Source organism: Strongylocentrotus purpuratus, unplaced genomic scaffold, assembly GCF_000002235.5.
Source record: "Strongylocentrotus purpuratus isolate Spur 01 unplaced genomic scaffold, Spur_5.0 spur5_scaffold_4, whole genome shotgun sequence".
Classification (NCBI taxonomy): Eukaryota; Metazoa; Echinodermata; class Echinoidea; order Camarodonta; family Strongylocentrotidae; genus Strongylocentrotus; species Strongylocentrotus purpuratus.
The window spans coordinates 2,130,093-2,157,392 of NW_022145610.1; the positions used below are offsets into that span (position 1 = coordinate 2,130,093).

The 27,300-nt window shown below is 36.2% G+C and overlaps 1 protein-coding gene across 21 annotated transcripts in view; it reads right to left on the bottom strand.

Moving 5' to 3' along the window:
- The window catches only part of LOC756684 (formin-binding protein 1), a 57,609-nt gene extending 30,630 nt beyond the window's left edge, over positions 1 to 26,979 (bottom strand). Inside the window, exons 1-9 of one of the 21 annotated variants that reach the window (XM_030997127.1) lie at positions 26,653 to 26,921; positions 19,514 to 19,629; positions 17,009 to 17,059; positions 14,561 to 14,774; positions 12,263 to 12,367; positions 11,130 to 11,258; positions 10,340 to 10,486; positions 6,990 to 7,193; positions 2,997 to 3,011 (exon numbers count right to left, since the gene is read on the bottom strand). In XM_030997127.1, the coding sequence (XP_030852987.1) occupies positions 2,997 to 3,011; positions 6,990 to 7,193; positions 10,340 to 10,486; positions 11,130 to 11,258; positions 12,263 to 12,367; positions 14,561 to 14,774; positions 17,009 to 17,059; positions 19,514 to 19,629; positions 26,653 to 26,844 (1,173 nt within the window). In that variant the 5' untranslated portion in view covers positions 26,845 to 26,921. Of the gene's footprint in view, positions 1 to 2,996; positions 3,012 to 6,989; positions 7,194 to 7,303; positions 7,529 to 10,339; positions 10,487 to 11,129; positions 11,259 to 12,262; positions 12,368 to 14,560; positions 14,775 to 17,008; positions 17,060 to 19,513; positions 19,630 to 26,652 lie in introns of all 21 variants that reach the window. The other 20 variants (XM_030997122.1, XM_030997131.1, XM_030997128.1 and 17 more) reach the window with 20 other exon arrangements.
- Between the last annotated feature and the right edge of the window lie 321 nt (positions 26,980 to 27,300).

Here is a 27,300-nt window from a genome sequence, read left to right on the forward strand (position 1 = left end):
TCTGCGCCTGAATAAAAATTCTCCTGGAACAACAATCAAAATTGGGGAGACAAATGATCATTGGTTTGAGACTGAAATAAGGGGTTAGAAAGACAACCAAAGATTGAGCTAGATGAGTGTGAAGAAATTAAGGAACTTGGAATATATCAAAGCATATTTATAGAAAGGGGGAGAGCAGAGAGAGAGAGAGAGATTGAGAGGGGAGAGACAGAAAGGAGGGCATGAAAGAGAGAGTGAAATTGAAAAATGGGGAGAGGGCAGAGAGGAGATAGAGGGGAAAGAGAGGGAGAGAGAGAGAGAGAGAGAGAGAGAGAGACAGAGAGAGAAATAAACACTGAAATAAACACAAGGGAGATTCAGATAGTTTTCACAGGCAAATAGAGTCAGAAAAGAAAAACATTAAGTGGAAGATATAGTATAAAAACACCAATAATGCATATTAGTCACATAAAAGACACTGAACTTGAACCCAAAAGCGGCAACCCCCTTGTCTTTGCTCTTTATTTGTAATAGAATATCCGGGCGGACTTTCATCTCTTTGCAATGAAAAGAACTACAGCAGATATCCTTGGTCTTCCAATAAGGGAGTTTACAGATAGCACATGGTACAAATGACCACAAATATCCACAGATCTTTTACACATGGAGAAGTTCCACTTTGAGCATCTTAGAATAATAACTGCCAAAGTCCTAGATGTGCTTCACGAATACCTTTTGTTTGCCCTCTTGAAAAGAATACTTCAACCTGCGTATCATAGAATGTACCGTTGGTGCATAAATGAATAATGTTACATAACTTTCATAAGCGCATATCTAGTTTTCATCTCTGTGGGTGTTACCATTTTGGTACAAGTGACCTTTATCTGCCCATGCGCAGGCAGATTGTATCTGTAAACTCCCTTATACATAGATGAGGAGTGTTAGTGAAAGTGTTTGGGAGTACAATAAGAATATAAACATGGACCACTACAAGTCGAGAGCCTAGCTGTGTATGGTTATTTGCTCCACTCTCACCATATGTACTTATAATCGAGCATTGAAACTGAGAGTTAACTATTGTGTCAAGTCAACATAATTAACAACAGCAATATATCACTATGGGACTATTGTTACCAGGAAACGAGACAATTGAACTATGCAGTCACTCAAATGACTAATTACTACATGCATGCATAAGATGCACAGATAGGATTGAACAAGGACAACATAATGAAAAGTACTGTACTTCCGTGGTCAAGATTCCCATTGGAAGATGCAAGCTTGTGCTTCATACATAACATGTACATTGTGTATCTCTGTACGCTTTAATGCATTTCAATTTTAGGCAGCCATTAAATATATCGAGAGTATATATGAACAACAAAAGTGATCAGAGATAACCTTATATTCTATTGCAGGGAATAATTTTCCTCAAATTTTTTGATTAGCAATTTCAGGCGATGGATAAATATTTCAAATGAAATTCTGTACATTTCTATGGAAGAAAACTGCTACACAAAAGATATTTTGTATAGCAGTCATGCAAAAATGCATAGCAAATTGCGATGCGATACCAGGAAAATTATTCCCTGTATTGATAACTATCCTCAAGTGTTTTCCATAACAGACTTTTCAATAAGTTAGCTTTGCTATAAAAGTTTTAGTATGAACTATTAAAAGGCTGCATAAAAATCATTCCAAGGTTCAATATCTAATATCAAATTATGAACTTAATTTATTCAAATAAGTACAATTGAAAATGCTATGTGTACTTTCCATGCCAGGCCTAATGTACTTTAAAGTTATAAACCATAACAATGCATTACTTGTATTAGGGAAAAAACAGGACAAATTATAATATTTTATGTTTGTTTTAGTATGTTTTATGTAAAATTCTATTGTGTTGCAGTGTATAAAGAGTCAGAGATTGCTGGTTGAAAGCAATATTGCAGTTACTTTGAGATTAAGGTGCCTTATGCCCCATAATTGACCCAAAGCTCAAGTTAGAATTTCTGCAGCCCTTGATGCAGTCTGATTAATATCACTGTGGATGACTCAAACTAATGACTATGAATGTAGTGGTGTAGAATGTGTGTATTGCACATGGAGTGCATTAAAAGTCTGGCAACTATTCTATATTGTTATATATTGTGCTGAATGTTGAGGAGATATACTTATTGTCTGAGAGATTATACACCATTCAGCCCTACACACCACTGGTCCGAAGCTAACATGATTAGTTTCTAGAATGCACCGTTCAGACTAAGGTATTGACCTCGCATTAACCCTAACATTGAAGGATTATAGTAAAGTGGTGCAGTTACTTGACTTCATTGGAGAGTTTAAGGGTTCAAATCCCTGCTAAGTACTAACATCCTTTAGCAAAGCATTAAACTACATTTGCAACTCCCCACCCAGGTGAACATGGGTATCCTGGAGCAACCTATTGGGCCAGTAAGCTGTATCCGGGGTAAGAATACATTCTACAATACAGTTACTGCAAATGGAAAAGCAGACTTATATAAATAACACTTATTATAATCATTATTAATAATAACAGTTATAATTAATACCATGCAAGATGCTCAAGGTGCTCAAATAGTACCGCCGCGATACCAGATTACTGTTTTCAGTGCTCACAGCATTCATGGTACAATTTTACACCTGGGTGGAGAGTGGCAAATGTATATATTAATGTCTTTCAAAAGACATTAGGGGTGCGAACAGTGAACCATGTGATCCACAGTCCGATGACACATCGACTAGATCTACACCTCTACTCCAAGCTTGGAAGCGCTTAGTGATTGTAATAAGTGCTATATATAAAAACTGAGTATTATTATTATTATTATTATTACTCTATACCCCTTTCTAATAATTATTAATTATCCTGAATGCCGCCAGCTATGTTAGTTTAGGACCAATGTTGAGTAGGACCAATTTGGTGTGACTATGAGACAGTATGAGACGGAGGAAAAGACATTGAATACAAACATATAACAATTGCATATTCTCACCTCACGCCCGAGGCCCTGGCAAAGAATAGATAAAGAGAAGAAAAAGCTAGACTTTACCTAATTCTTCTAGATCGTCTTTGCATGCAGTGTTAAAAGCTGGGGGATGGTCAGACCAGAAGCATGGCCAATATGTCACAATGCAGAAACTTGAACATTCCTCTTCTAGTTTTTATGTACATGTATTACCTGGAAGATTTAATCCTTGCATTGTTCTGAGCATCATTGAAATGAGCATCATTTCCACATTTCTAAATAAACAAATCAATTTCAATTCCAAACTGTATTTCTAATTGGTTTGAAGGAGTTATTAGAAATTAAATACTCCATTTTCTTTGTGGAAATAATATAGATGATGCTCAAAGTAACTCGAGGATGAAATCTACCAGGTAGTATATAAAAGCTGGAAGAAGAATTGTGCATTGCGTATTAAAGGCTGCTGTTGATCGTTGTTTTGTCTACCTCACTGAAAGCTAGAAGGGCATTAAATCTATGCAAAAGCTTACATTTAATGCCCTTTTTGCTCTCAGCTTGATGACATACATGTACTAGCCATAGAAAGAGACAAGCCCCCAGCTTAACTTATTATTGAACGCCCTTCACGGCAAAGCCTCTGGATATACCATTCATTAAATTGGCAATTAAATATTGTGTTAAAATTTATGCTGGAATATTGTAAATAAATGGATTAACGTTGCAAAATAAATCTTTCTCTGTTGTTAGTAGAAGATTGTCATGTATTTGATAACAGCACATAAAATATTTGCTTGAATTATGCGATTCCCCTCTGGAAATACCTATTTTACATTTCAAAGGCTAAACTTATTGCTGGAGGGGAAAATCTAAACAATGATAAAATTAATATGGGTGAATAAAGAACTAAATTTATATATTAAAAAAAAAACAATAATATATATGTTAGGTAAATACATGTATGATATACCTGGATTTTTACATATGATTATAAAATTACTTTTGAGTTAACTAAAAACATTTATAATTCGAACTATATCTGTTCATTCTGTTGTGTTATTAGTATAAAGCAAAAATAAATAATTTATCATGCGTGGCTGTGAAAGTTAAAAATTGAGTTTGAAATATATTTTAGCAAATGCAAAATCAAAATATGAAGTATCATATTGGTGTTCTGAGTTTAGCTTTGAGTCTTTCATGCATGTCGTGTACAGACGAATTCTTATCAATGTCTATAAAGTTTAATCATGTCAATTAAAAGTTTTAGCATAAATAAGTATAGAAAAATAACTTCACAATAAAAAAGCATAACTACAACAGTTTATAGTACCTTAATTTCTTTGTATACTTTAAATTCAAAAGATAAACATCAACATTATTAGATTCCATTCCATTCAAAGTCTTTTTTTTCTTTTTACAAGTGACAAAAATAAGTCATTTGTATAATAGGCACAATGTGATCACCAATCACATTCCTTCAACTTTTCATTTTAAATCTAAGAAAGTAATGCAAACTATAGTGAAATCTTATCAAATTTGGTTTAAACTATATTTTTGTTCTTCCTTTTTTTGTTCCTGATTGGTGAAAGATGTCCCATTGATGATGAGGGTTAGTAATGGGCAGTGAGTGATCATGCAACTGTGAATACTGGGCCCGGTTTCACAAAACAGTCACATGTCCACCCCTTTGAAAGGTGTGTTATGAAGAGGATGTCAGTGAACTTAGATTTATGATTAGTTTGTGAAACAGTACACCTGGAAGGTGAACATTCTACATGTATCAAGCAATTATTCTCTCAAATTCTATTCTATATGAAGACATGGCCGTGAAAAATTCAAACTTCCTTTTGAATTGGTTAGTATTTAAAGGAAAACTAACGCCCAAATTTTTCTGATTAAAGACATTTGGCAAGAGAAAAAAAATTGAATGTTCATTTTATAAACTAAGTACTTACTATAATCAGTAACTGTTTTGTGGTACAAATTACTCTAATAGCATAGTGCAACATCATCATAAGAGAAAAGAGTGAAATTGATTATATCATATGCCATTGTCATCAACATCTAATTATCGCTTCCAACTTTTGGACACATTTTTGATCACCTACATGTACTTTCACATTAAACAGGTGATTTAAAAGTTATACCCTTTTTTGCTTCATATCTGATACAAAATACATTAAAAGAAGCCTTCAACTGTAACATAGAACTGCTATGTTGAAGAAGATTGATCGATTGATAACTGTACATCAACTAATGAACAATTCTACATGTATTTGGGTCATATTTAAATGTTTCATCATTTCCGGCTATGTGTGAAACTAAAATTCTCTTTTCATTAGGAAATGTTCTTTGTACATCTTGAACAGGGGGTTATTAATAAAATGTATCATAAAATCTAAAATCAAAAAATGTATTAATTTTTGTAATAGATGTGAAATTGAAAGTTCATATACACATGAACTATCGTAGTGTGTTTTGAACATTCAATCAATTAAGCACAAAACAGTGATGCAATGTAAGTTTATTAGGGTCATAAAACCTGTCATTAATAACTTAATAATATTTTCGCTTCTCTTTCCTTTCTTTCATAATAAACATGTTCATTGTATAATTATGGGGACTGTGTTAAATATAATGTTTGGATTGACATGTTTATCAAATAACTTTCAATCACAAGATCACTCGCTCTTGCAAATTACTTTCCTTTGTAAACTGATTTGTGATGCATTATATTAGACTGGGCATGTATCCAAAATACATGGTAAAAGCTCATTTTATAATCTAAAAGGTTTTGTTTCCCTCTAATATTTCATTTAACAAAGTTAACAAAGACAAATTGCATAATCAAGTTACCCCCTTCTTCTTGGTATCATCTCTTTCTTTTTTTCTGGATTATTCTTTAAATGGACTAAATATTGATAGCCATGAAGTATTCTGTCACATGAATGATTGTGTTAGTAGCATGTCCATATGTGCACAGTATGAAGTCATGTACAAAGGGTGCATTGGTTAATATTGTGTAAAGAATGATGAGTGTGATGTCATTGAAAATGCCCTTGACAGTGTCATTGAAAATGCCCTTGACAATGCCCTTGATAATGTTCAAAGTCACGGCACATAAAGGTCATTCATGTTGCATTCCATCCATGAAGTGACAGATGGTTTAAAATACTGTTAGTACATTTCAAAGGTGTATTGCACACTGTAATATTCTGCAAAAGTGAAAAGGTCTGGATGTTTCTCAAAGTCAAACTTAATGCACAGACTATACACCACAGACCTTTTTCCTGCCAAAGAAAACAAACCCCACCACTTCAATATTCCCAGAAAAATTGAAACAACAATTTTTAGCTTCTAATATCACAGCAATGGCATAACAAATGTGGGGGAATAAAATTGGGCCCATGGAAATGAAATTATTTTAATAGACCACCTTTGAAATTCCTTTGAATGTAACAGGAAGACCTTTCAGTGCGTGCTTGGTGTAATACTTGAACACTGTTCTATGTACATGTATCATACTAATGTGAGGTTATGATGTCAATGTTGTTACATGAATGAAGACAAACAAAATGAAATGAACGTCAAATGAAAATAATTACAAAAGAGAAATCATACGATAGAGAAAAGAGTTAAAACAAAACAAACAAACATTTGAGAACACAATGCAAAGGAAAAACAGTCATCCCCTTTGATCATGTAGCTAGCATTCATGAGAGTTTGGAAGTACAAGGGCGTTGTACGAAGCCCATGAAGGAAATCATAACTCAAAGAAATGCACTTCTGAAGCTGTTGTGTCATGAAAATGGATGAGTTGCATTAGCGTCAAAAACAAACGAAAAGAAAGAATCAAAATAAAAATCTTTGGGGCGTCTCTCCGGCGCTGGGTACCAGAGAAAGCGCACGTATTAGGCAGCCATTTGTTTGGAATGGTGCTGGTTATAGTCATTAAAAGAAAAGGAGAGGGTTTTAACGTGTTTTGGTTTCCTCTCCTTGACACAAGCTTTCAAAAGTACTTACTTTCTTTCTGGGAAGGAAACGGCCCTTTCCTTTTTTTTTCTTATCAAAGCCTTTGGCGGGGCCCCCGTTGACACTGCTAACGCTAGTAATCGACACAGTGTCGGGGTCCGGCCCGATTGAATTCGGGTCGTCCAAATCCTGCATGGGAAAGTCGTCGGGCGGGATCAAACCCGACTTGTACTTTTCAATAGTCTTCTGCGTGTCCTGGGTTGGTTGGGATTTAAACGTTGAGAGGTTGGGAGAAAAAGGGAGAGACAAACACAAACACAGATGAGCAAATCTAATACGAAACAGTCCAATATTCATATATGTACCTTCTTCCCAAACATGCCAAATATAGTCCCTTTGGCTCTGCGTTTGCGCATCGCGATGGAGCTGAGCGTCCCGTTCTTATCCACGTCCTTGAGGCTCTGGAGGCTGTGCATCGAGACAGTGTCTACATTGGATTCTTTTCGCTGTAACTCATCAAAGTCGATCATTTGGATGTCATCGGGCGGGACAAGCCCTGTTTTGTACCTGTCTATCGTCTGTCTGGAGTCCTAAGAAGAAGAAGGAGGCTGTGTTACTCGCTTTGTTCACTCACCTTTAAAGCTAAAGACCAGTTATGGTCATGCGATTGCATTGTGAAAGAAACATTGTGAAATCGATCAGAAAAGGTTGATCATCTAGCATAGATGTACTGCAAGGTTCTGGAATCATCAAAATGATAAGAAATTTGGCCAAGTCTTCATAAAGTTAGAATCACTGTACACAGAAAGATGTATATGGGACTACACACACGTGCGCGACACATGCATTTGTATCTCTCAACAGACGAGAGATACACTAACTTACCAAATATATCAATTAGTAGGCGGTTTCCCGTCAACATTTTTATCATCATGTATTATTCAAAACATATTCTTTCACATGATTGGTAATAAGAGCTTCTATTTCATTTTTTGAAATTGGGGCGTGTCCAATACTGGTCTTTACCTTTAACCCTTTCTATCCTGGGGGGTGTTTCATAAAGCTGTGCGTAAATGACTTTACAAATGATTTGAATATGAAGAGCCAAATGGGATGTCCAAAGTTTTTCCTGACATTTTAACAAAGTGTGACTGTATTTCCCAAAATCTCAATTAATCTGTAGCCAAAAATACACTTTGCATTAAAATGTTTTGTTAATAATGATAAGGTTAATCTACATCTGCATACCGGTATTTCAACTTTAGCTTAAGCAATTAAAAGGATTTGAGAATCCCATTTAGTTCTTCATATTCAAGTCATTTGTAAAGGTATGCGTAACTTTACGCACAGCTTTATGAAACACCCCCCTGGACCTTAAAAGAATATGCAACATAGGTAATATACCCATGGCATTATTTCACAAAACTATCATCGACACCCATTGAAATGGGTATGTTATTTAAACACAAGTGTTCCAATGAGATGTCATTGATCTTATACTCGTGACGGTTTCGTGAAACACTGCCCAGGGCTTTAAGACCTTCACTTCAAAATATGTCCTACATAACTACGAGAATCTTAGAAATAATAACTATTCAAACTGATTGACAGGTAACTCAGCCTCACAATAGAATTGAGTAGCTAACAGTTTAAATTAAATAGGAAATTGCTTGAAAATGGTTTCTTTCTGAATTCGCTTTCACATTCATGTTAACTGCATGCTGTGCATTATAATTCACCATCTATTTAGTCAAAAATTGAACTATTTTCACCAAATTGCAATTCATTCCTAGACAGTGTATTCCCATATTTGACCACCGGAGTCAACTGGACGACATGTAGCTCATTTCATAAGCTTATTGGCAACTCATACATTCACCCTCAATATAATTATTGCAAATATGTTCCTATTCAACTCCTGTATGGAAACAAAAAATTCTGTCATCAATATCAAAGAAAGTGAAAGTCTATGAAATTTTATGTACAGAGTAAATTGGAGAGGAGCTCGCAAGATACGTCACAATGATGCCAATTTGTGTTTTATTGATCGCAGATTCAAATACTCATAACTTTCTTATATCAGAATTTGCTCATAAACTTTGACCGACCTGTTCCTCTCATTTTTCTGCTTCTATTAAAACTGACTTTTAAAACAGAATGAGGAATATATATATTCAATGGAAGCCTTTTTATTTTTTGTGACGACCCAGACAATATTAAATGATCAGATCAATGAAGAAGACTCTTTTGTAGTTTATAAAACCTGAAACAGAGAAGGGTGTAAAATACCATGTATAATACCATGTATAAATCTCAGCTGAAAAGGAAAGATAAGAGAGAAAGTGTAAACAGTTACATCAAAATTAAATTCACAAGAAATAAAGAAAGAGAAAGTTCTGAACAATATATCTAATGTATGCATAGCTTTTATCCCCATAAAAGAATGAAACAGGAAAATGAATCATTCCTGAGAAATAATGAAGAAAAGGAAACTCTCTGAGTAGAGTACCTCATGGTGACTACTGTTATGTTTGCATTTGAATAACTCTAACCACCAGATCCTAAAAACATGTAAATAAAAACATCTAAAATAGTTCAAAACTCTTTATCTCTCCCTTTCAAAAGGTGCGTCCAAATTCACCTTCCCACTACTTCTAAGGTTATCTAAATTTAGACTGTAAGCTTGAACTGAGTGGAAAAGAATACTTTTTTATGGTCTGATGGACTAAATCCTAATGATACAATAGGCCTTCAAATCATCGAGGCTTTCTCTATATAGACCTAATGGCAGAGCTATTTTCACCCTAGACCTTATCACATTGACATGAGATAATCCCAGGATTTTAATCCCTCAAACTGTGTGTCAATACAGATCACTTCCATTGTAGGATGTCATAAAGGAGCTTCTCAGTGTGTGTATAATGTATTTGGGTTGGAGGTGTCTTCTTGTCCTCATGAAAGTATATACTGCAGGAACATTATTGAAACTAAAAAGTTAACAAATAGTATAGAAGGCCTTTGCTGTACTCTCTTATGGATTCACTCACAAGAGGCTGTTATTTAAAAAAAAAAATTTGGTTAATTGCAATTATTTGGATGAAATGAAAATCACAAAATAACCATTACAAAACTAACCCTCCCTCAATTGTTTCTTGTCGTTGTTGCGGCTGTTGCTGTTGTTTTGAGAGGATTTTGACAACTAACACCTTTTAAAAGCAAGGCACCCAAACCTTTTGGTTGTGACCTGAATTTGAGTGCCATTGGAGGTTCTTGAGTAAGATGAGGAGAAGTATATATCAACTCATGGGATATACATGTACAGGGCAGACTTTCCATCTACAGGAATATTAAAATGATTGGTTAATAAAGATGAGATGATCTTTGGGTCAAAGGTGACTTACTTTGGACGGATCGACCTTCTCTGCCTCACTGGTCATAGTGTCCAGACAGTTTTGGATCAGGGGGATGACCTGCCGATGACCTTCCGCGTAAGATGTGTAGAACTCTCCAAGACGCTGGTTCCTCCTCTCATCCATTTCTTGGATTTTCTGAAAATAAAATTGATGGGAGAGAAAAAAAGAATCATATTTTGAGTTAGGGGGAGAGACAGAGAGAGACAGACAGAAAGGGGGAGAAAAAAAAAGAAACATATTGTGAGATTGAGAGAGAGAGAGAGAGAGAGAGAGAGAAAGAGAGGGGGAGAGAAAGAGGGGGGGGGGGGGGGGGAGAGAAAGAGAGGGAGAGAGAGAGAGAGAGAGAGAGAGCGAGGGTACGCAAGGGAGACAAGGGGAAAGACACCAATGTACTTTGGAAAGACGTTAATCCACATTTGCCACCCACCAACCGGGTGTGAATGGATTCCTGATAAGATTGAGCACTAGTAACTTTGAGAGATTGGCTACAACCAGGGAAATAATGTCAAAGCGTCTTGAGCTTCACTGTGTGACGGATGTAAGCGCTTGTAAGTGACCATTATTATCATAAAGGTTGGATATTTCTTTGGAACTAGCTCTTGTCTAGTTAATGTCTTTGGGCATGATGGTAACCCTCTTGGCGTGGATGGCACACAGGTTGGTGTCCTCAAAGAGGCCAACTAGGTATGCCTCGCTGGCTTCTTGAAGGGCCATCACAGCGGAACTCTGGAAACGCAGCTCTGTCTTGAAGATAAAAGAAGAAAAAGGGGAATCTTACATTGAATATTTGTGGTATTTTTGTGTAGTAGAAATCTCTCTGCTCCTTGTTTGTGTTGTCAAGCTGCAGGATGTAGTTGTCTTTACATTCACACTTCTGAGAGTTCTTGCCGTTCATCGTGGCTCGATACTGCGGAGGAGAGAGAACAACAATAGAACGAGAAATTATATTCGTCATTGAAACAAATTAAGTGGTATGTTATTAAATCTGATGGACGCTGATCTTGTTGAGAATTGTCACAGCTACAACATATCAAAATTTGGAAGAAAATTGATCAATATTCACAGAGATACAATTAATTTTCCATAAAAATGCAGAACTAGTGGAATAGAACCTACATGTTTTATACGTAGAAAGATGAAGGGTGTTGTTCAGTAATGTTCACGCCCACCTTAGTTGTGCAGGGCTAGCTGATCATATATTCACTAAGCACAATATAAGGCACTCCAACCATTACACATGGTGAATACATAACCAGCTCGCTCTGTACAAATAAGGTGCACACGAACATTACTGTGGCACGTCCTTAAGAATTTTTTTTTTTAATCGCTCTTATACTGTAGTTTCACAGCAAGTCCTTATAATTAGCCATTATTATCAAAATTAAATCTCACAAATAAACTTGTAGAAAATACATGGGAACTGGATACTGAGCGAAGCAGAATTAGACAAATTAGATCAACCTAGTACATTGATAAAATGCAAAATCTCTTTTGCGCACATCTTTATTGTGCTTTCATTTGAGTGTGATTTTCATCCGATGAATTTGTTTGTGATTATCTATTGCAGATAATCCCTAGAAATCAAGATCCCTTTGACCCTTACAGTCTCATTTAGATATGCAACGGCAAACCTCAACGTTTTTTTGTTATAACCTGTAAGGTAAATGGCAATTGGGCCCAGCAAAGTTCCTACATGTATTCCCATGGCTCTGTGTTATAACATACAGAAATGTTAGGAGTACTATGTCCTTATTTTAGTAATTTTTTAAACAAAAACGTTGTTTATCTAAACGAAGCTTTAGATACAATTTGATTTGGGTGTGACATCTCCTAGACTCCTGCCTATTTATTTTGGGCTTAAGATTCAACAAGTTTAATTTGCACTAAATACTGTGATTGTGTATATCTCACCTTCTCCACTTGTGCCTTGGTTTGGTTCATATCCTCGTTAGCTTTCTCAAAGTTCATTTTGGAGGTCATCCATGCTTCATGACTGTGTTTATAGGTACTCTTCGTCTTTTAACAACAAAGAAATAAGAGGTCCACATTATCAATAATAATAATAATAAGTCTTGTTTATCCAGGGTAGCCCCATCAGTATTAATGCTATTCTCCCTGGGCACCCAGCAATCATATGATATAATCATGTTTAAAAGCAAGAGTTATATTCAATCTATGATATTAATAACCCCAGGACTGAGGCCTTGTAGCTTAGGGAAGATCAAAGCAATTTTCAGGATACAACTGTACTGTATACATTGGTAGATCTATTAACCTTACCATGCCCTTGGCCTCCCCCCCCCCCCCCCTCCCCTTGCCGTGCCCTTGGCCTCCCCCCTGACATCCCCTCATGCTTGGTAAAGCACCAAAGGTTGTATGCACTGGCAAGACCACCCCTGAATATACTGATGTATATGAGAAACATAGTGTGATGTTGTTTATCTGATTGAAAAACAAAATGCAGGAACATAAATATTGCTTTCGAATGTCAAGCATTAATACTAATTAATACAATGGGTGTTTAGAATATAGAAAATGTCCTCAGAAACCTTTGAGGCAATAAATGTCACAAAAACGAGCGCAAATTAATTGTAGGAATCATTCACTTTCTGACACATCTGGATATAGACATTAGAAAAAACTCTTGGTTCTATCTTTCATTTTTAGGTTTTAAGTTCAAGCCAACAAAGCATAAAGGAAATTAAAGTTGATATTGTTTTTTTCCTAAAAATTTCCTACAGTTGCCTGTACACAGAAAGTGATATCAAACGTTAAGTGAGATCAAAAGGCTGTCAGCAAGTGAAACCATGTCATTCATGACTGTTCTCACGCTAATTATTTATGAAAGGTTTTAAGAACAAGCCAAAGGCATTAATGATCCTGGCTGCAACCATTGATCACATTACTGATCATAAACAAGTTTCAGATCCTGCATCGCTACACAGGCATGGTCACTATAAAATACCACTGGCTTCAAACATTGCTGTGGCACTGACAGTGTTAACCCGTTGTCTACTGAGTTCTTTTATTTCATAGGCATAATGTAGGCTCCATCTGATTACTGTAGGCAATGGCTTACAAGGGAAAAAGTTCACATCACAGGGATTGGGTATCTTTGCCTCAGATTCTAAACAAAATTCTGGAATTAGCTCATGCTGCAATCATAAAACCTTTAGGTCAGTCAGAAATCCAATGACTTTTCCAAGCCGATCGCTTGTCTGATAATCAAGATATTTATAATTGGAATTAGAAATATCTAAAACTGTTTGCAAAACGGTTTTGAACAGTTTATTATAACACTGCAGTCTTTTTTGGAAAAATGAGTATGGTAAAACCGGTCACTCAAAGATTTGTACTTTTTTGAAGCACTTCATGATATTTTGAAGCGCAATTTTTGTTATGGCTTCAATATTACACCATATATCACAGACACTGATAACACATAGGGCCATGCATCTCAGTTTTGTAAAATTTGAAACATTGTTAAACAATGCCTTTAACAACAGGAAAAAAGAGGTTATTTTCTCAGCTTTCTATCAGTAGTCTGGTCTAGGAAAGGACTAATTTCCTTTCAGAATAGAATTAAAGCTTGTCATAGTGCCATGCTATTAATGGTACATTACAGCTGTTTCTGAAGTTATGTACATGTAGATACTCAATTAGAAAGGAGTGTATAACATCTGTCTTCTTCTTCATAGAGACCCTGATGCACAAGACACAACTACAGTGTACAATCAGTTTAATAGTGCTTGATGCTCCTCTGTACATGTGCATTTATATCTTCATGTTCATTTCCACAAGGGTAATAACTGGAAACACCTCTAACTTTCCCCCCGGCTACAGTCCCTGAGACCCACAGCATATGACACAGACTACATCAGTCAACTTCTGATAACTTGTCTGTGGGTTCACCAGACCAACAACCAGCGAGATGGACAGTCCACAAGACCAAAAATTTTGAGCTCATGGGCCTTTTAACAACTTTTTTAGGGTTCACTTGACCAACAGCCAACAAGAATGAGATTTGGTATTTTTCTATCTTTCCATAACTATCCTTGATCTTGTCGGTATCATGGACTGTCGGTCTCGTGCTCAAGTGGTTGTCTTGGGACTCTCAGGCTTGTAGGTCTTTCTCCCATTTCCCCTTACCCTGTTCCACAAGGGCAACAGGTGGGTATGGACCAACCCTTGTTCCCTGCGCTTTCTTACCCCTTCCATCTTGCGGATGGACTTCTCGAGGTTGTTATCATCTTGCTTGAACTCCTGTAGATGTTTCTTGCGCTCCGACCTCAGCTCTGAGATGAGTGCTTGGACCTCCTTCAGGACATTGGTAACCAAGTACTCTCCAATCAGCTCGTGCTGGTTGGCGATACTGTTCACTTCAGAGAGGATCTGTCTGAATGCGTGAAGAGCCGTGTACCTTCAGAATAGGGAGAATGTAAAGAACAAATTGAGCTTGGTCTATATGAACTTGGGAGCACAAAAAACAAAACAAAACAAATAATACAAAACAATACAAAACAATACAAAACATAACAAAACAACAAAAACAAAAACAAAACAAAACAAAACAAAACAAAACAATACAAAACAACAAAAACAAAAACACATTAAACTTCTTCTGGAGGGAAATAGAATGAATCAACAAGCCTTATTTTGATGGTAGTATGCCATATTTTGACAGAATCCCGAATGTTTGTACATGTATGTATAGATATATTGTTTTTAATAAATCTGGCTTAGATTATAAACATCTCCGGGTAATTCAGTTCAGCAAGGGGTAAAATGTTTACTTTTTTTGCTTTCCAGACGTTTTTACAATTATTCTCTTTGGACGGCAGGAAAAATACATGTTACCCAAAACTCATTGACAACACATAATACGAATTCCATCTCCGCTTTGACTGACTTTGTCAACAGTATTTTTTGTGAAAATTAAACTGTACCTAACGGGGGCAGCCATTTCAAGTTGAATTACGGTAATTACATATAAATTTTCATGAAAGTGACTTCCACAACATGCCCAACATAGCATCAAATTCTATTCGCTGCAAATATATTTGATTCGCTCAACCTTCTAACCCTTTCATGTATTCATGTCATCTCTTACATGCCTTGATATATACTTGAGGAGGAATGGGCTGCACTTCATACATATTTTCTCACGATGCCACTGTAACAAGATATCCCAACTATGTGATCATGATCGAATGACACCACTACCCGAAATCAACAAAATGAATCAGTACATGGTGTCTTCCTTTCAGTAGGCTCATTTACATTGAGAAAAAAGAAAGAAAAAAAAACTAGAAAAACATCAATTTTTTTGAACTACTATTCACACTACTGGAAAACAAAAAATGTTTGTTCATTCTGGTTCATTCTGGTTCATTCTGGTTCATTCTGGTTCATGGTGAGTTGTGCACTTGCGCCAATTGTCGCTGCTCTGCATGGAATAGCGGAGAGTCACACAAGCAAACATTAAAATAATTCACTCATATTCTGAGAGCAAACATTTACACTGCAAAACTGGCGGAATTACAAAAATCACAATCCAGAAGTGGGGTTTTCAATTTTGGTTTATCGTCATGTTAACAGATAGTTACCTAGCAACTTCTGAAAAATCTCTGGAATCAGAATGTGATAAAAATGATGGTTTTTGGTTGCAGTGTAAATGCCCCTCGTAGCTTTTTGCCCTTACAAGCTATGATCCAATTATAAATAGATCTGCAGAACAGGAGTGTATCAAAATATTCTCTATAAAGAAAAAATAGAGATTAAAAAAAATATATATCTATTACAGAACGAAAGAAGAGGTCCTCATGGGGAATCTCAGAAGAGAATTTTCAGAGAAATTGCCACTTTGCCAGAGTTTCTAATACAACCACAATTCTTAACCTTTATAACTTCCTTATCTTTCATCAGACTTTCCTCAAACTATCAATAAATGTTTAACCTCCTGTCCACACACAACATTTTCCGTGATTAGGCGTGATTAGCTATACCGTTTCGCGATAGTGATACCGTTTCGCGATAGTTTTACGATGAAAATTGTGTGTGTGGACGCTCACTAACGATACGTTGTATAACGAAACAAGTCTAACGAAACGCAGGTTTGGGCATCGTTTCGAACTGAAACTCAATAAAGAATCACGCCTAATCACGCCTAATCACAGAAAATGTTGTGTGTGGACAGGGGGAGTGTAACTAGTGTAACTAACTGGGCGGGGCTTAACGTGACCTCGAGCGAAAGGAGATCAGATCTCTCATTTTTGCTTCCATTTCATGACCGCAGTAGCAAACTGCGCACCTATACGACATTTCGCTGTAGAGTTTCAGGATTACTTTCTTCTGTGTGTGGACATCCTGGAATTTATACGATGATTATTTATACGACGTTTCTTGTGTGTGGACACTCTGAAATTTATACGATGATTCTTTATACAACGTTTCGTTATAGAGTTTCGGATAAATTGTTTAGTGTGTGGACACGCTGTTACTCTTAATATTATTTGCTTTATCTAATCTGACTTTATTTCAAGGTGGACTTTCCCTTGAAGACTGGGAGTGTGTATAATGATCTGTCGTGATTTCTCTACTCTGTGAAAAGGGTCATGTGACTAAAACCAAAACCAAGACCACACAATGAAGACTTACTTGTAATCTTCCTCCTCTTTCTTCTTCGGTAAGTAGTTCTTGTGTAGCTTCCTACAAAGAACAAAATGGAAGAATATACGAGAGTTAGAAAGTGGCAAAGGAAGGGAAGTAGTTTTCATTTTAGTTTTTATCTAAAAGTTCATACGCCGTCTGTTAGGAGCCAGAAGGAGATTAACTCTATGTAAACTGATACGAGATTTAGGCCTTTCTGGCTTCGAACAAACAACATATCAATATTGACGAGTACATCATTAATCTGCTAACAAGTTGTGAAGATCATATTGTCTGTTGAAAGCAAAGAGGGTATCAACTGTATTCCATACATAGTTAATGCCCTTCTCATGTTTTTGAACTTTAGATTCCTCTTCTTTCTTTCTTCTTTGCTATGTAGGTATCGTCTGTTGAATGGTATCAGAAGTAATTTCACAGATTAAATGACTTTCAGCTGTCAATATATATTATTACATGTAATGATGTAAGGGTATGTGGATTTTATCTTCCCCGATAAGTTTTAAGTAAGCATTTTCATTTCCTTTTCTCACTGAATTTGTATGTGCATCTTAAAATCCAAGTTCACACTCTCTCTCTCTTTGTTTATTAAACAAATAAAAGGTTCAGAAAATATTTTAGTTCCATTATTTTTCCTTCATAGAACCTGTCATATGTTCACAGTGGGCTTCAAATAAATGACTTTTTGAAAGTTGTCTTTATTCCAAAAATAATGTAGAGAATCACATGCTACAGTGTACATACAGAATTACAGATACATGTACTTCCTTATTATTACCAAGAACCTTGCCAATATGGGTTTGAGACATGGTGGCAGTCAACCAACCAACGCCTCCATATACACGTACAGTACATGCAAACCTACGTCAATGTTTTGTGACGACAATGAAGGTACAAAATAACATTTCCTGAACGAAGGTAGAAAAGATCCTGCTTCATTCTACTTGTAGGTCTAAGTATAGTACATGTACATGCCTGTAATCAAGAGCACTACCACCATCTTCTGTTCTTTTAACTAGGACAATGTGTTATTGATTAAATGTAGGATTTGGGAAGTTTGTTCAGATCACAGCGTTACTTGACTTTTACAGAATATTTAACATTCATTTTGAATATCAAATGATTTCTGCAGCTCAACAAATTAGAAGCAAACTCTCTTTTATTTTGCACATACTGTAAACCAAAATTGATGCCAACAGTAGATGGTCTGATTTTCAGCTAATGTTTTCCCATTTCTTGCAACAAACCAGGGCCCCATAACACAAAGATAAGTAAGCAGTTGATTTATATTTTACAATTGACCATGATGCACCACAGTCAATCTATCAATCATACAATCTATTGTTAAGCTTTGTCTTAAAGGGCCCGGGTCCCTTTCTACACATCCAATCATAGCACTAACGACATTCTACATCTCACAAAACAGCCAGTTGGCAAAAGAGCGTGAATAACTCTGCCTAGAGACCTACTTTCTCATGAACCCTCAGCTAACAAGCTTCTGTGTAGCTAACCTATGATGTCACAATAACAATATTATGGATAATCATTATAAATATTGGTGTCTATGACTCCAACTTATCAAGAGTCAAGTAGTTATCTTCACGAGAGTCATGTTACATTGTCTACAACAGGGGGGTGTTTCACATATACTAAGATCAACTTTAAGTTGGACTTGCTCTCACCATTATGATCTTTAGATAATATCTTTTCCTTTAATACTGAATTATCAAAAATGGTAAATTCTGTAGATTTGTGACCATGATCTGTATGTCCCCTTTTCTCACTTGTATTTGCTTTACGTAAGAACTATTCCTTTTTTAATAGCAATAATTTGATCTTAAACATTTACGTTCCCTGTAAACAATCACCATTTCTGTGTAATTTGTAATAATATGATTTTTGGTCCAACTTGTATTTGCTACTAACTCACCAGTTTTGTCTTCTTTGCAATAATTTCATGTTTTTAAAAATTGACACACATTCCTTGTTATTATTAACCTCAACAGATATCTGTCATTCACAGCCCACTATTTCATTGGATGAGTGAATCTGAATTGGAGAAATCACATCGCGGTTAAAAAAAGATGGATTTTGAATAGGGGTTGTTTGAAATGAGACAGCCTTGTCAGATTTGTGCTATGTATGATCATCTAGAGCTGGGATCATCATTATACTGAAAGCAATGAGTTGAAAAATGAGTGGGTTTCCATCATTTTGTGTGTGCTAGATCTGCACTTGAAGAAATGCGAAATATTAAAGAAGTGTGTGAGAGATCTGTTTTTTCTTCTAGAAGCAACGCTCATTCTATTACAATCTACCTATAAATATGAGCCATCCATTTTAAAGACAACAAACTTGTTTTTTTTGTGGTAAGATACATGTATATCAACTATATCAACTACTAGCACTCACATAATTTGTGAAAGCATCTGATATCACACTTTATTTTACTATAAAACCAGATTCTTTGTAAAAATGTAAAAAATAAATACTTACTTGAGTTGGCTTGCATATTCAATCTCGATTTTCTGTCTCTCCTTGACAAAACTGCCAAACCTGTCCACATAGTCTATCCCCCTATCCGTGTGTTTCTCTAGATTACTTATCTGGTCCTATAAGATACGAAGAAGAAAAAAAAGAAAAAACAAGATGAATGTCTTGTCACTGAACCATACAAGCGTCCCTCTCTACATGAAGATATGGATGAACACAAGGAATTATAGAAATAAGGTAGATAAAGAAAGATAAAGAGGCCATACTAGTCAAGACTAAAAAGATTAAGAGAGATTCATAATTTTTTTAAATAAAACGTTAAAAGAGTATTACTGAACTATTAAAATAGGGATAGAGCAAGAAAGGGGATTACGATTACATGTCCACATTACATAATAATAACACATCACAGATAATACGATATTTATACAGTGTTAAATTCTGTCACATGTCAAAGGTCACACACCTACACATGTACATTCAGGCGACATGAATATATGACAGATCACACTGAAACATTAGTGCATGCCATTTTCCATCAGTCACACTTCAAATCACTTACATGTAGATCAATGGGCACAATGTCAATAGTCGTCAATTGTAAGATGATGAAACACTTCCTTCTCTCACATCCACCACACACACCCACACTTTCTATGAAAACCATTGCATGTATCATCACCAAAATTACCACAAATTCCACATTTCTTCTGCATGTCTGAAATTGGGGTCATTCACACACAGCCCATACATTGATATGAAGAAGAAAAACATGAAAGTTACATTCTTATTGTTAAAGGTACTATGTCCCATTTGCAGGCCAAAAAAATGAAAAAGTTAAATTCCAAATGCATTTGAAAGATAATACTAATTTAGAACTTCCCTAAAAAAGGTGGGGCTTGAAAATGTCTTCAAGTGGGAAAATAATGACTATTAGTTGTCAAATCGACTTTAGGGCTATAGAGCCCAAAAGTAATAGTCTTGATTTTCAGACAATTGTACCGAATGGTCATACATTTTATGCTGCGCAAAGATTCAATCAGTTTAATCTTGGCCATCACAAGAAGTGGGTTATTGATGTAGACAAATGCTCATGTACCCTTTACAACTCTTTTCATGTATGTTATTACCAAAGAAGAAAAAAAGCCAGTCAGTCACTCAATAGTGTCTGACAGTGAAGTCTAGCAAGTAAACGGGTTTCCTTACATAATTTGAATATGAGGACACTGCTAACGTTTAAATTTCACAGATAGTACATACATGACATTTTCATAATTCCTGCAAAGTTCTACAGACTTTGAGGTTGGCTGCAAAAGGGACATAGTACCTTTAAAGTAGGCCTAGCTGTACATGTAAAATCAAGTGTTCGTTTTTAGCAAAATACAATGTTGTGCGGGAATTTTGGGAAAGAAAAAAAAAAAAAAATCATCTTTATAACAGTTTAAACACCTCTACAAAAGGTCTTTCAATTGTGTAAACTACTACAGTCAAACCTGTCTATAGAGACCGCCCAGGGAAACACAAACAGTGGTCTTTGCAGACAGGTGGTCATCATAAAGCAGGTTTTACTGTACTTGTACATGCAACTACCACTTGTAGCATGACTATTATTATTATTATTACATTTTATATTTTAGTGCAATATACATTTTTCTCCCAGATAATTACGCGCACATAAAAGGCCTTCATTACAGTTCAATTGTAACCCCTCAGGTACATCACAAATGATGACGAATTGTATGTATTGAAATGTATAGCCTCCAAGGTTGTAACACTTGTAGATCGCCCATACAAATATGTCTCTAACACTTCCCCAATGAAACCACATAGATAAGTACATGTAGGCCTATAATGTATGCACTTCACATCTTCATATGGCATGTACGTGGGTGTAATTCAAGCTCAATACTAGCTCAAAGCGGGCTCAAAGCGGGTCAGATAGGATCGATGAATGGACACACAACCTGTGGCTGTCAGTATACACCCCCTTGATGTCTTTACCAGTCAGTTCTCTTTTCAACTGCTTGAAGAAAGTCCTTCTACTTGTACATGCTTAGACTACCAGGTACATGTACACAGAGAAAATTCTCAGAGATATCGTAAAATATAATTGTGATAATAATAAATGCATTGCTAAATAGGAATGCATAATAGACAATGAACTTTAAACTTTGGATATAAATTGAAATGTCACGTATTAAACCTAAAAGAGTTGTGAAACTTTGAACTTTATTTATCTTTGTATTTGTCAACTAAAATTAAGGTGAACATAAACTCTTTCAGGAGCGGCATGCCCAAAATACTAAAAGATATCACAAAATTTCTTTGATTTCAATGAACCGGTAAATGTACTTTGTAGATACAGCACACACAAGCAACTACATGTATGTAGCAAAAGGGTTGTTTCTCTGGCTACAGGCTTTGAAGGTGATAGAAACTATCATAAAACTGTCGCAACCAAACTATAAAATGACTGTAGCTATATCAGCCTAGGTGAAGGCACTCATTCTTTGCCTATACCTACAAGCATATCCACCTCACCTCGTACCAAACCAATATGAATAATGATTCAGGAATTTAGAGGTTAAATATTAACAATAGCTGTTTATACTGCACGCAAAAACCTTCAGTTTTTCTCGAATTCCTGTGTTTTGTCAGATTATATATTTGTTTGTATTTGTATTTGTAGATTTTGTCTGAAGTTGCTGTAAAACAAGTACCTATAAACATGTAACTTTAATGTTAATCAAAATGTAAATCAACATCGACTCGTATTGTACATGTTGGCCTACATGTACATGTACATGTACATGTAGTACACGATGCATAACATTAACATTATGATTAGAGCATACAAAACAGGTAGGCTACATTTCCAATGAAGGAAATATCATCTGTTCAGAGCCAGAAAGCACCTGTATTCTAGCATATTGAGTTTTAACGCCCTTCTGGCTCCAAACAGACGTTAAGTCTTGTCAATTTGTGTAAAAATGTTGTGTAAGAAGTGACATGGCATGCAGAGGGAACAATGTTTTACAAACTGCTCCAATTTACTTCCTCCAAAGTGTCTTTCTGAATTGCTGCAGAAAGGTAAACTGCTGGCCTATCAAAATTGATTCTGTCATATGTCTACATTCTTGGGGGAAATTCCCCATTCCTTTGATAATGTTCTCGACTCAGACACAAACAATAAATACCATGTGACGAAGTTCAAAATTGAACTTTGGGCTATTTGATAATGTTTCCTGACATGTTTATGTATCGAATGTTCTGTGCCAGATGGGGCTTAATTGTGCATAATGAACAGACAATTCATTCTAAGCCTGCAACAACAAAAAATGTTAATTCCTGATTGCTTCTAAAGAGAGGTTCCTTCGAAATGTAACCCCATTACCAGAAACTCAACTGTATCTTTAAGGATGTGGGTTCAGTCTGGAAATAACAAAAGACTTCTTCCTGATGGGATATCCTTCCTCACCTCAATGTGACTCAGCCGTAGAGAATTCCAGATGAATACACAGTCACGTTGTACATTACAGTCACGTCGTACATTACGGTGGAAAATCAATTTAGTATGAACAACTATGTTGGATCGCACAGGTGTGATAAGCCATTTGCAATACACTCTCAAGTATACTAGGAATTGGCAATAAATTTGGTTCATTCGATAACCATGTGTCTTTAGATAGTTTTGATTAGTTATTCTGAGAAAACATGACAATGTCACATTTCATATTCTGCAGAAGACAAGACAAGACATGCCATGTGAAATCCGTGATTAAAATGCCATCCTAAAGACTTTCAAGATATCGACCCAAGGGACATTCCAATACCCTAAATTACGGACAGAATCCAAATTGAAATTTGTCAGCTGAAGGCTCTCGAAATGGCTGCATGTAAGAGCTACAAGCCATTATCAATAGCATTTAATAAGCCTTCTAGTAGGCAGCCGATGAAAATATCCAATATGTTACTGTTTTCTAGATAAATGGGTACCGGTATGTGAAAATATGCTAATTGTTCTTTTCGAATGATGTGATTTTAGAAAGTTTTCAAGAGTTTGTATACATTGTTATTTTGCTGCTTCGAACATCCCATCTACGGCATGGTAAACGATTCAGTATCAATTAAAATCTGTATCTCTTGGAAAACCAACCTGTTTAATACCAGAACTCAAATTAGCTATAATGACTCACCAATGATTACTCACCAACGATTATAAAGTACACATCTACAATCTACAGATAAACTAGGATGCATACATGTACATGTAGAAAGAAACAACAAATCCATAAATCTACTTGGACTTTCGTATCTGTTGGGCTTAGGATAAAATGATAATTTACACTTTCTTCTTTCGGTTTCTATCAGCCATGTGAACTCTTGCGGCTTGTCTGTCATTTAGACGAGGAAGTTGCAGATTTTGTGGTGATGCTGCACGCTGTAGGCAGGATATACGGGGTAGAGGAAATGATTGGCGGAGGGAGGGATGGAATCGAATCCCAAAGCTTGGATTTCTCTGGGATGATTTATTTGTCAGACAAGAGATTAAATGTGAACTTTCATGTTCCTGATTACATGTATCCTCCATAGAACATTTTCATGTAAACGGTAGCCTCACACTGCCAGGTAATCTTGGAGTAACTTGGAGTAACTTGGATTGCCTTGAGCTTCAAATATTATGTGAGAAGACTAGTAGACATATTTGTACGAGGACAAAAGTGAACCAAAGTTACACTGACTTTAACTAACCTCAACCCTAAACCTGTGCAGGCCTTGCTATGAAATAGTAATTTCCCAAACTATTTTCAAAATATATATTCTCAAAACAATTAAGTTTTTCTTGGGGACTCGGGGTGGTGGAGGGGGGATGTTATTGAAAAAATACCTGTTGTTTGAAATCATGTTGGTTTTTGTCTAATCATATTTTATAATCTATTACAACTCATGTTACACACATCAAAATGGCCTTGCTGAGATTCTTTTCAAATTTGGTCAAGTGAACTTTAGTTCTGTCAATGGCTTTTCAGATCAAGTGACCTCATAGAGAAAAGCGCACAATACAAACTTAACTCACCGTGCATGTACACATGTATTACAGGACTATATTTTACAAGTCTGTGAATATGAAAACGCCGGTTCATAATGCATGGCCTCACAATGACTCAAGTCAAGTTGACATGTATTATTCAGAGTATAACCCACCCTTGTGCTACTAACAAAGCTCAAAAGCATTGAGCTGTGGAGGCTTTCATACATGTAAATGTAGGTTATCTTATTCGATCCAACAGAAAAAAGGTTTATCCTAGTTTGCGGGCGCGAACCCTTGTCCTACATTGTGTGTAACAGTGTCTGAATTATAAGACTACAGCAGGCTATGTACTTTATAGGCCGTTCCTGATTGACACAGCCAGAAAAAGACAGATTCAGGCTCTGTGGTAAAGTGTCAAATTAGAGTCTGTGCGAGCAGACTACATGTGTAAGCATAACCAGGTTGCAAAATTGACACAAATACGTACAAATGCCTACAAGTGAATCAATACATGCAGTCCAATATCAACAGTAGGCCTACATCTACATGTATCAAATTATATTGTTATACAATATCTGAGTAAGATTACACACTGCTCGAAACATATCATACCCACGTTTATATTGTACATGTACAATTCTTGTTTACAGGGCTCTAGACACATTGTCTTCTTTGTATATATATATATATATATTTTTTAATGACACACATTCTTTATTACCAACCTCATCAGATATCTGTCATTCACAGCCCACAGACTTATTGGCTGAGTGAATATGAATTGCAGATTCTGTTAAATGAAAAACGCAGCACCAAAAAAGCTGGCACAAAAAGCAGTTTGTACAAGAAAGAGCGATAAACAGGAAACAGAAAGAGGTAAGGAAAAGGCAATTCAGAGTTCAGGCAGTCCAAGCCAAGTTCTGTCCATGTACATGTAGGCCTACTTCACTACTGCCATCGTCCTTTTAGCATTAGTTAAATACAAACATGTATAGATCATGCAGGATAAAGATAAAGTTGAGTTCTGGTCATGTGATTGCATTGTGAAAGAAACGGTGTGGAATCTATCACAAAAGGGGGATCATCTAGTATATAAGTATTTGTGTGTATTGCAAGGTTCTGGAATCATCAAAATGATAAGAAATATGGCCAAGTCTTCATAAATTTACAAGCACTGTACACAGAAAGACGTTTATCTCTCACAGACCATGTAGATAAACTAATTTACCAAATATATCAATTAGTAGGCGGTTTCCCGACAAAATTTGTATCATCATGTATTAGTCAAAACATATTCTTTCACATGATTGGTAATAAAAGCTTCCATTTCATTTTTGAAATTGGGGCGTTTCCAATACTGGTCTTTACCTTTAACATTGAAGAAAAAAAATCCAAGGTTGGAGAGCCAATAGATTGTGTTCCTCCATGCCTCCTAGGAAACTTGAAGCATGGGTGTGTTTTTTAGAGGCATACAATGATTGCAATTTCACAGCGCTTTAACATATTAGCTTTCTTGACGCAGTAGAAAGTGATGACAACCAAAGCTGTATATTAAAGCCACTGACACGTTCAAGGAATTTCTTTCTTCCAGGAATCATTTCCTACACCTGGGTCAAGAATGGCAAGTGAAAGATTACTTAAAGTAGGGTACAAAGGTTGAAGAGTGTCCACTAAGACCAGAAATGAATGAGCCAGACATACATGTACCCAAAGAGCAAGGAACAGAGGGCTCTATCATTTAATGAAATTATCAGAGCAATGCCTGTCTGCCTGCAGCATGGATACTGCACAATGTCGTTTGAATGGCAGCATCAGCCCCTGTCTTTCATAACACAGTGTACATTTATTTACAATATGTCTAAGAGAGCATCAAGAGCACCTAGAATGTATGGCTTTGCGTGCTGAATGAGAGACAAGGCAAATGAACAAAGCTGTAGTTTACCATGCTGATCAGGTTTCAAAATCAAGACTGTCCGGTCCAAAGACCACTTCCTAAGCGACGCCTGCACAGATCGATCTCAGTACTTTACTACAAAGAACTGTTCTTGATAGAACTTGATTTCTTTCATGCACTTTCTATGAGTAGGTCTACAAGGGCTCAGTTACTCACCCCTAGAAGGAGATTGATAGCCTGTCTGTAGCTAACCGTAGGTTCCATGGGATTTGAAGTGGACTTGATCTTCTCCCGGTGAATACTAGTACGACCCTTCTGTGGGGGCTTCTGAAAAGCGGACATCATTACAGGCTGCCAATGACAATTTGGTTGATTCCACGGTTTTGGTCTAAACTCAAGCTCAGGCATTCAGATGGATCTGGTTTGCTCCTAAATGTAGGAACTCAGTTGATCAATAACTGGTCTAAAACAATGTCCTCAGCATGAAGGCCTACACCACTTGATATCGGTCCACACCTCTTTGTGATAGCACACAATGTTAATGGAATTTTCACTCACAAGAATGAATATAGGACTGCCAGTAAGGTTCAGGCTACAACTAATCGGCTCTGTCTGAAACCTAGAAATGTAACATCTTATCGTCACGTCTACATCTGCAGGTGAAGATGCCAGTCAGGTGGATCCTAACTCACATTAAAAACCCTGGTGTTACAAAGAGCACTCTTTCCTTGAAATATGATTTAGATTGAGAGTACAAACTGGAATATCCCTTGAAGTTGCTGCACAGAATCGACTATCCTGTACGAAAGAGAGCTTCAAACCTGCTGTGACAGTATATCTCTAGCTGTCACGTATTCCTCAGTC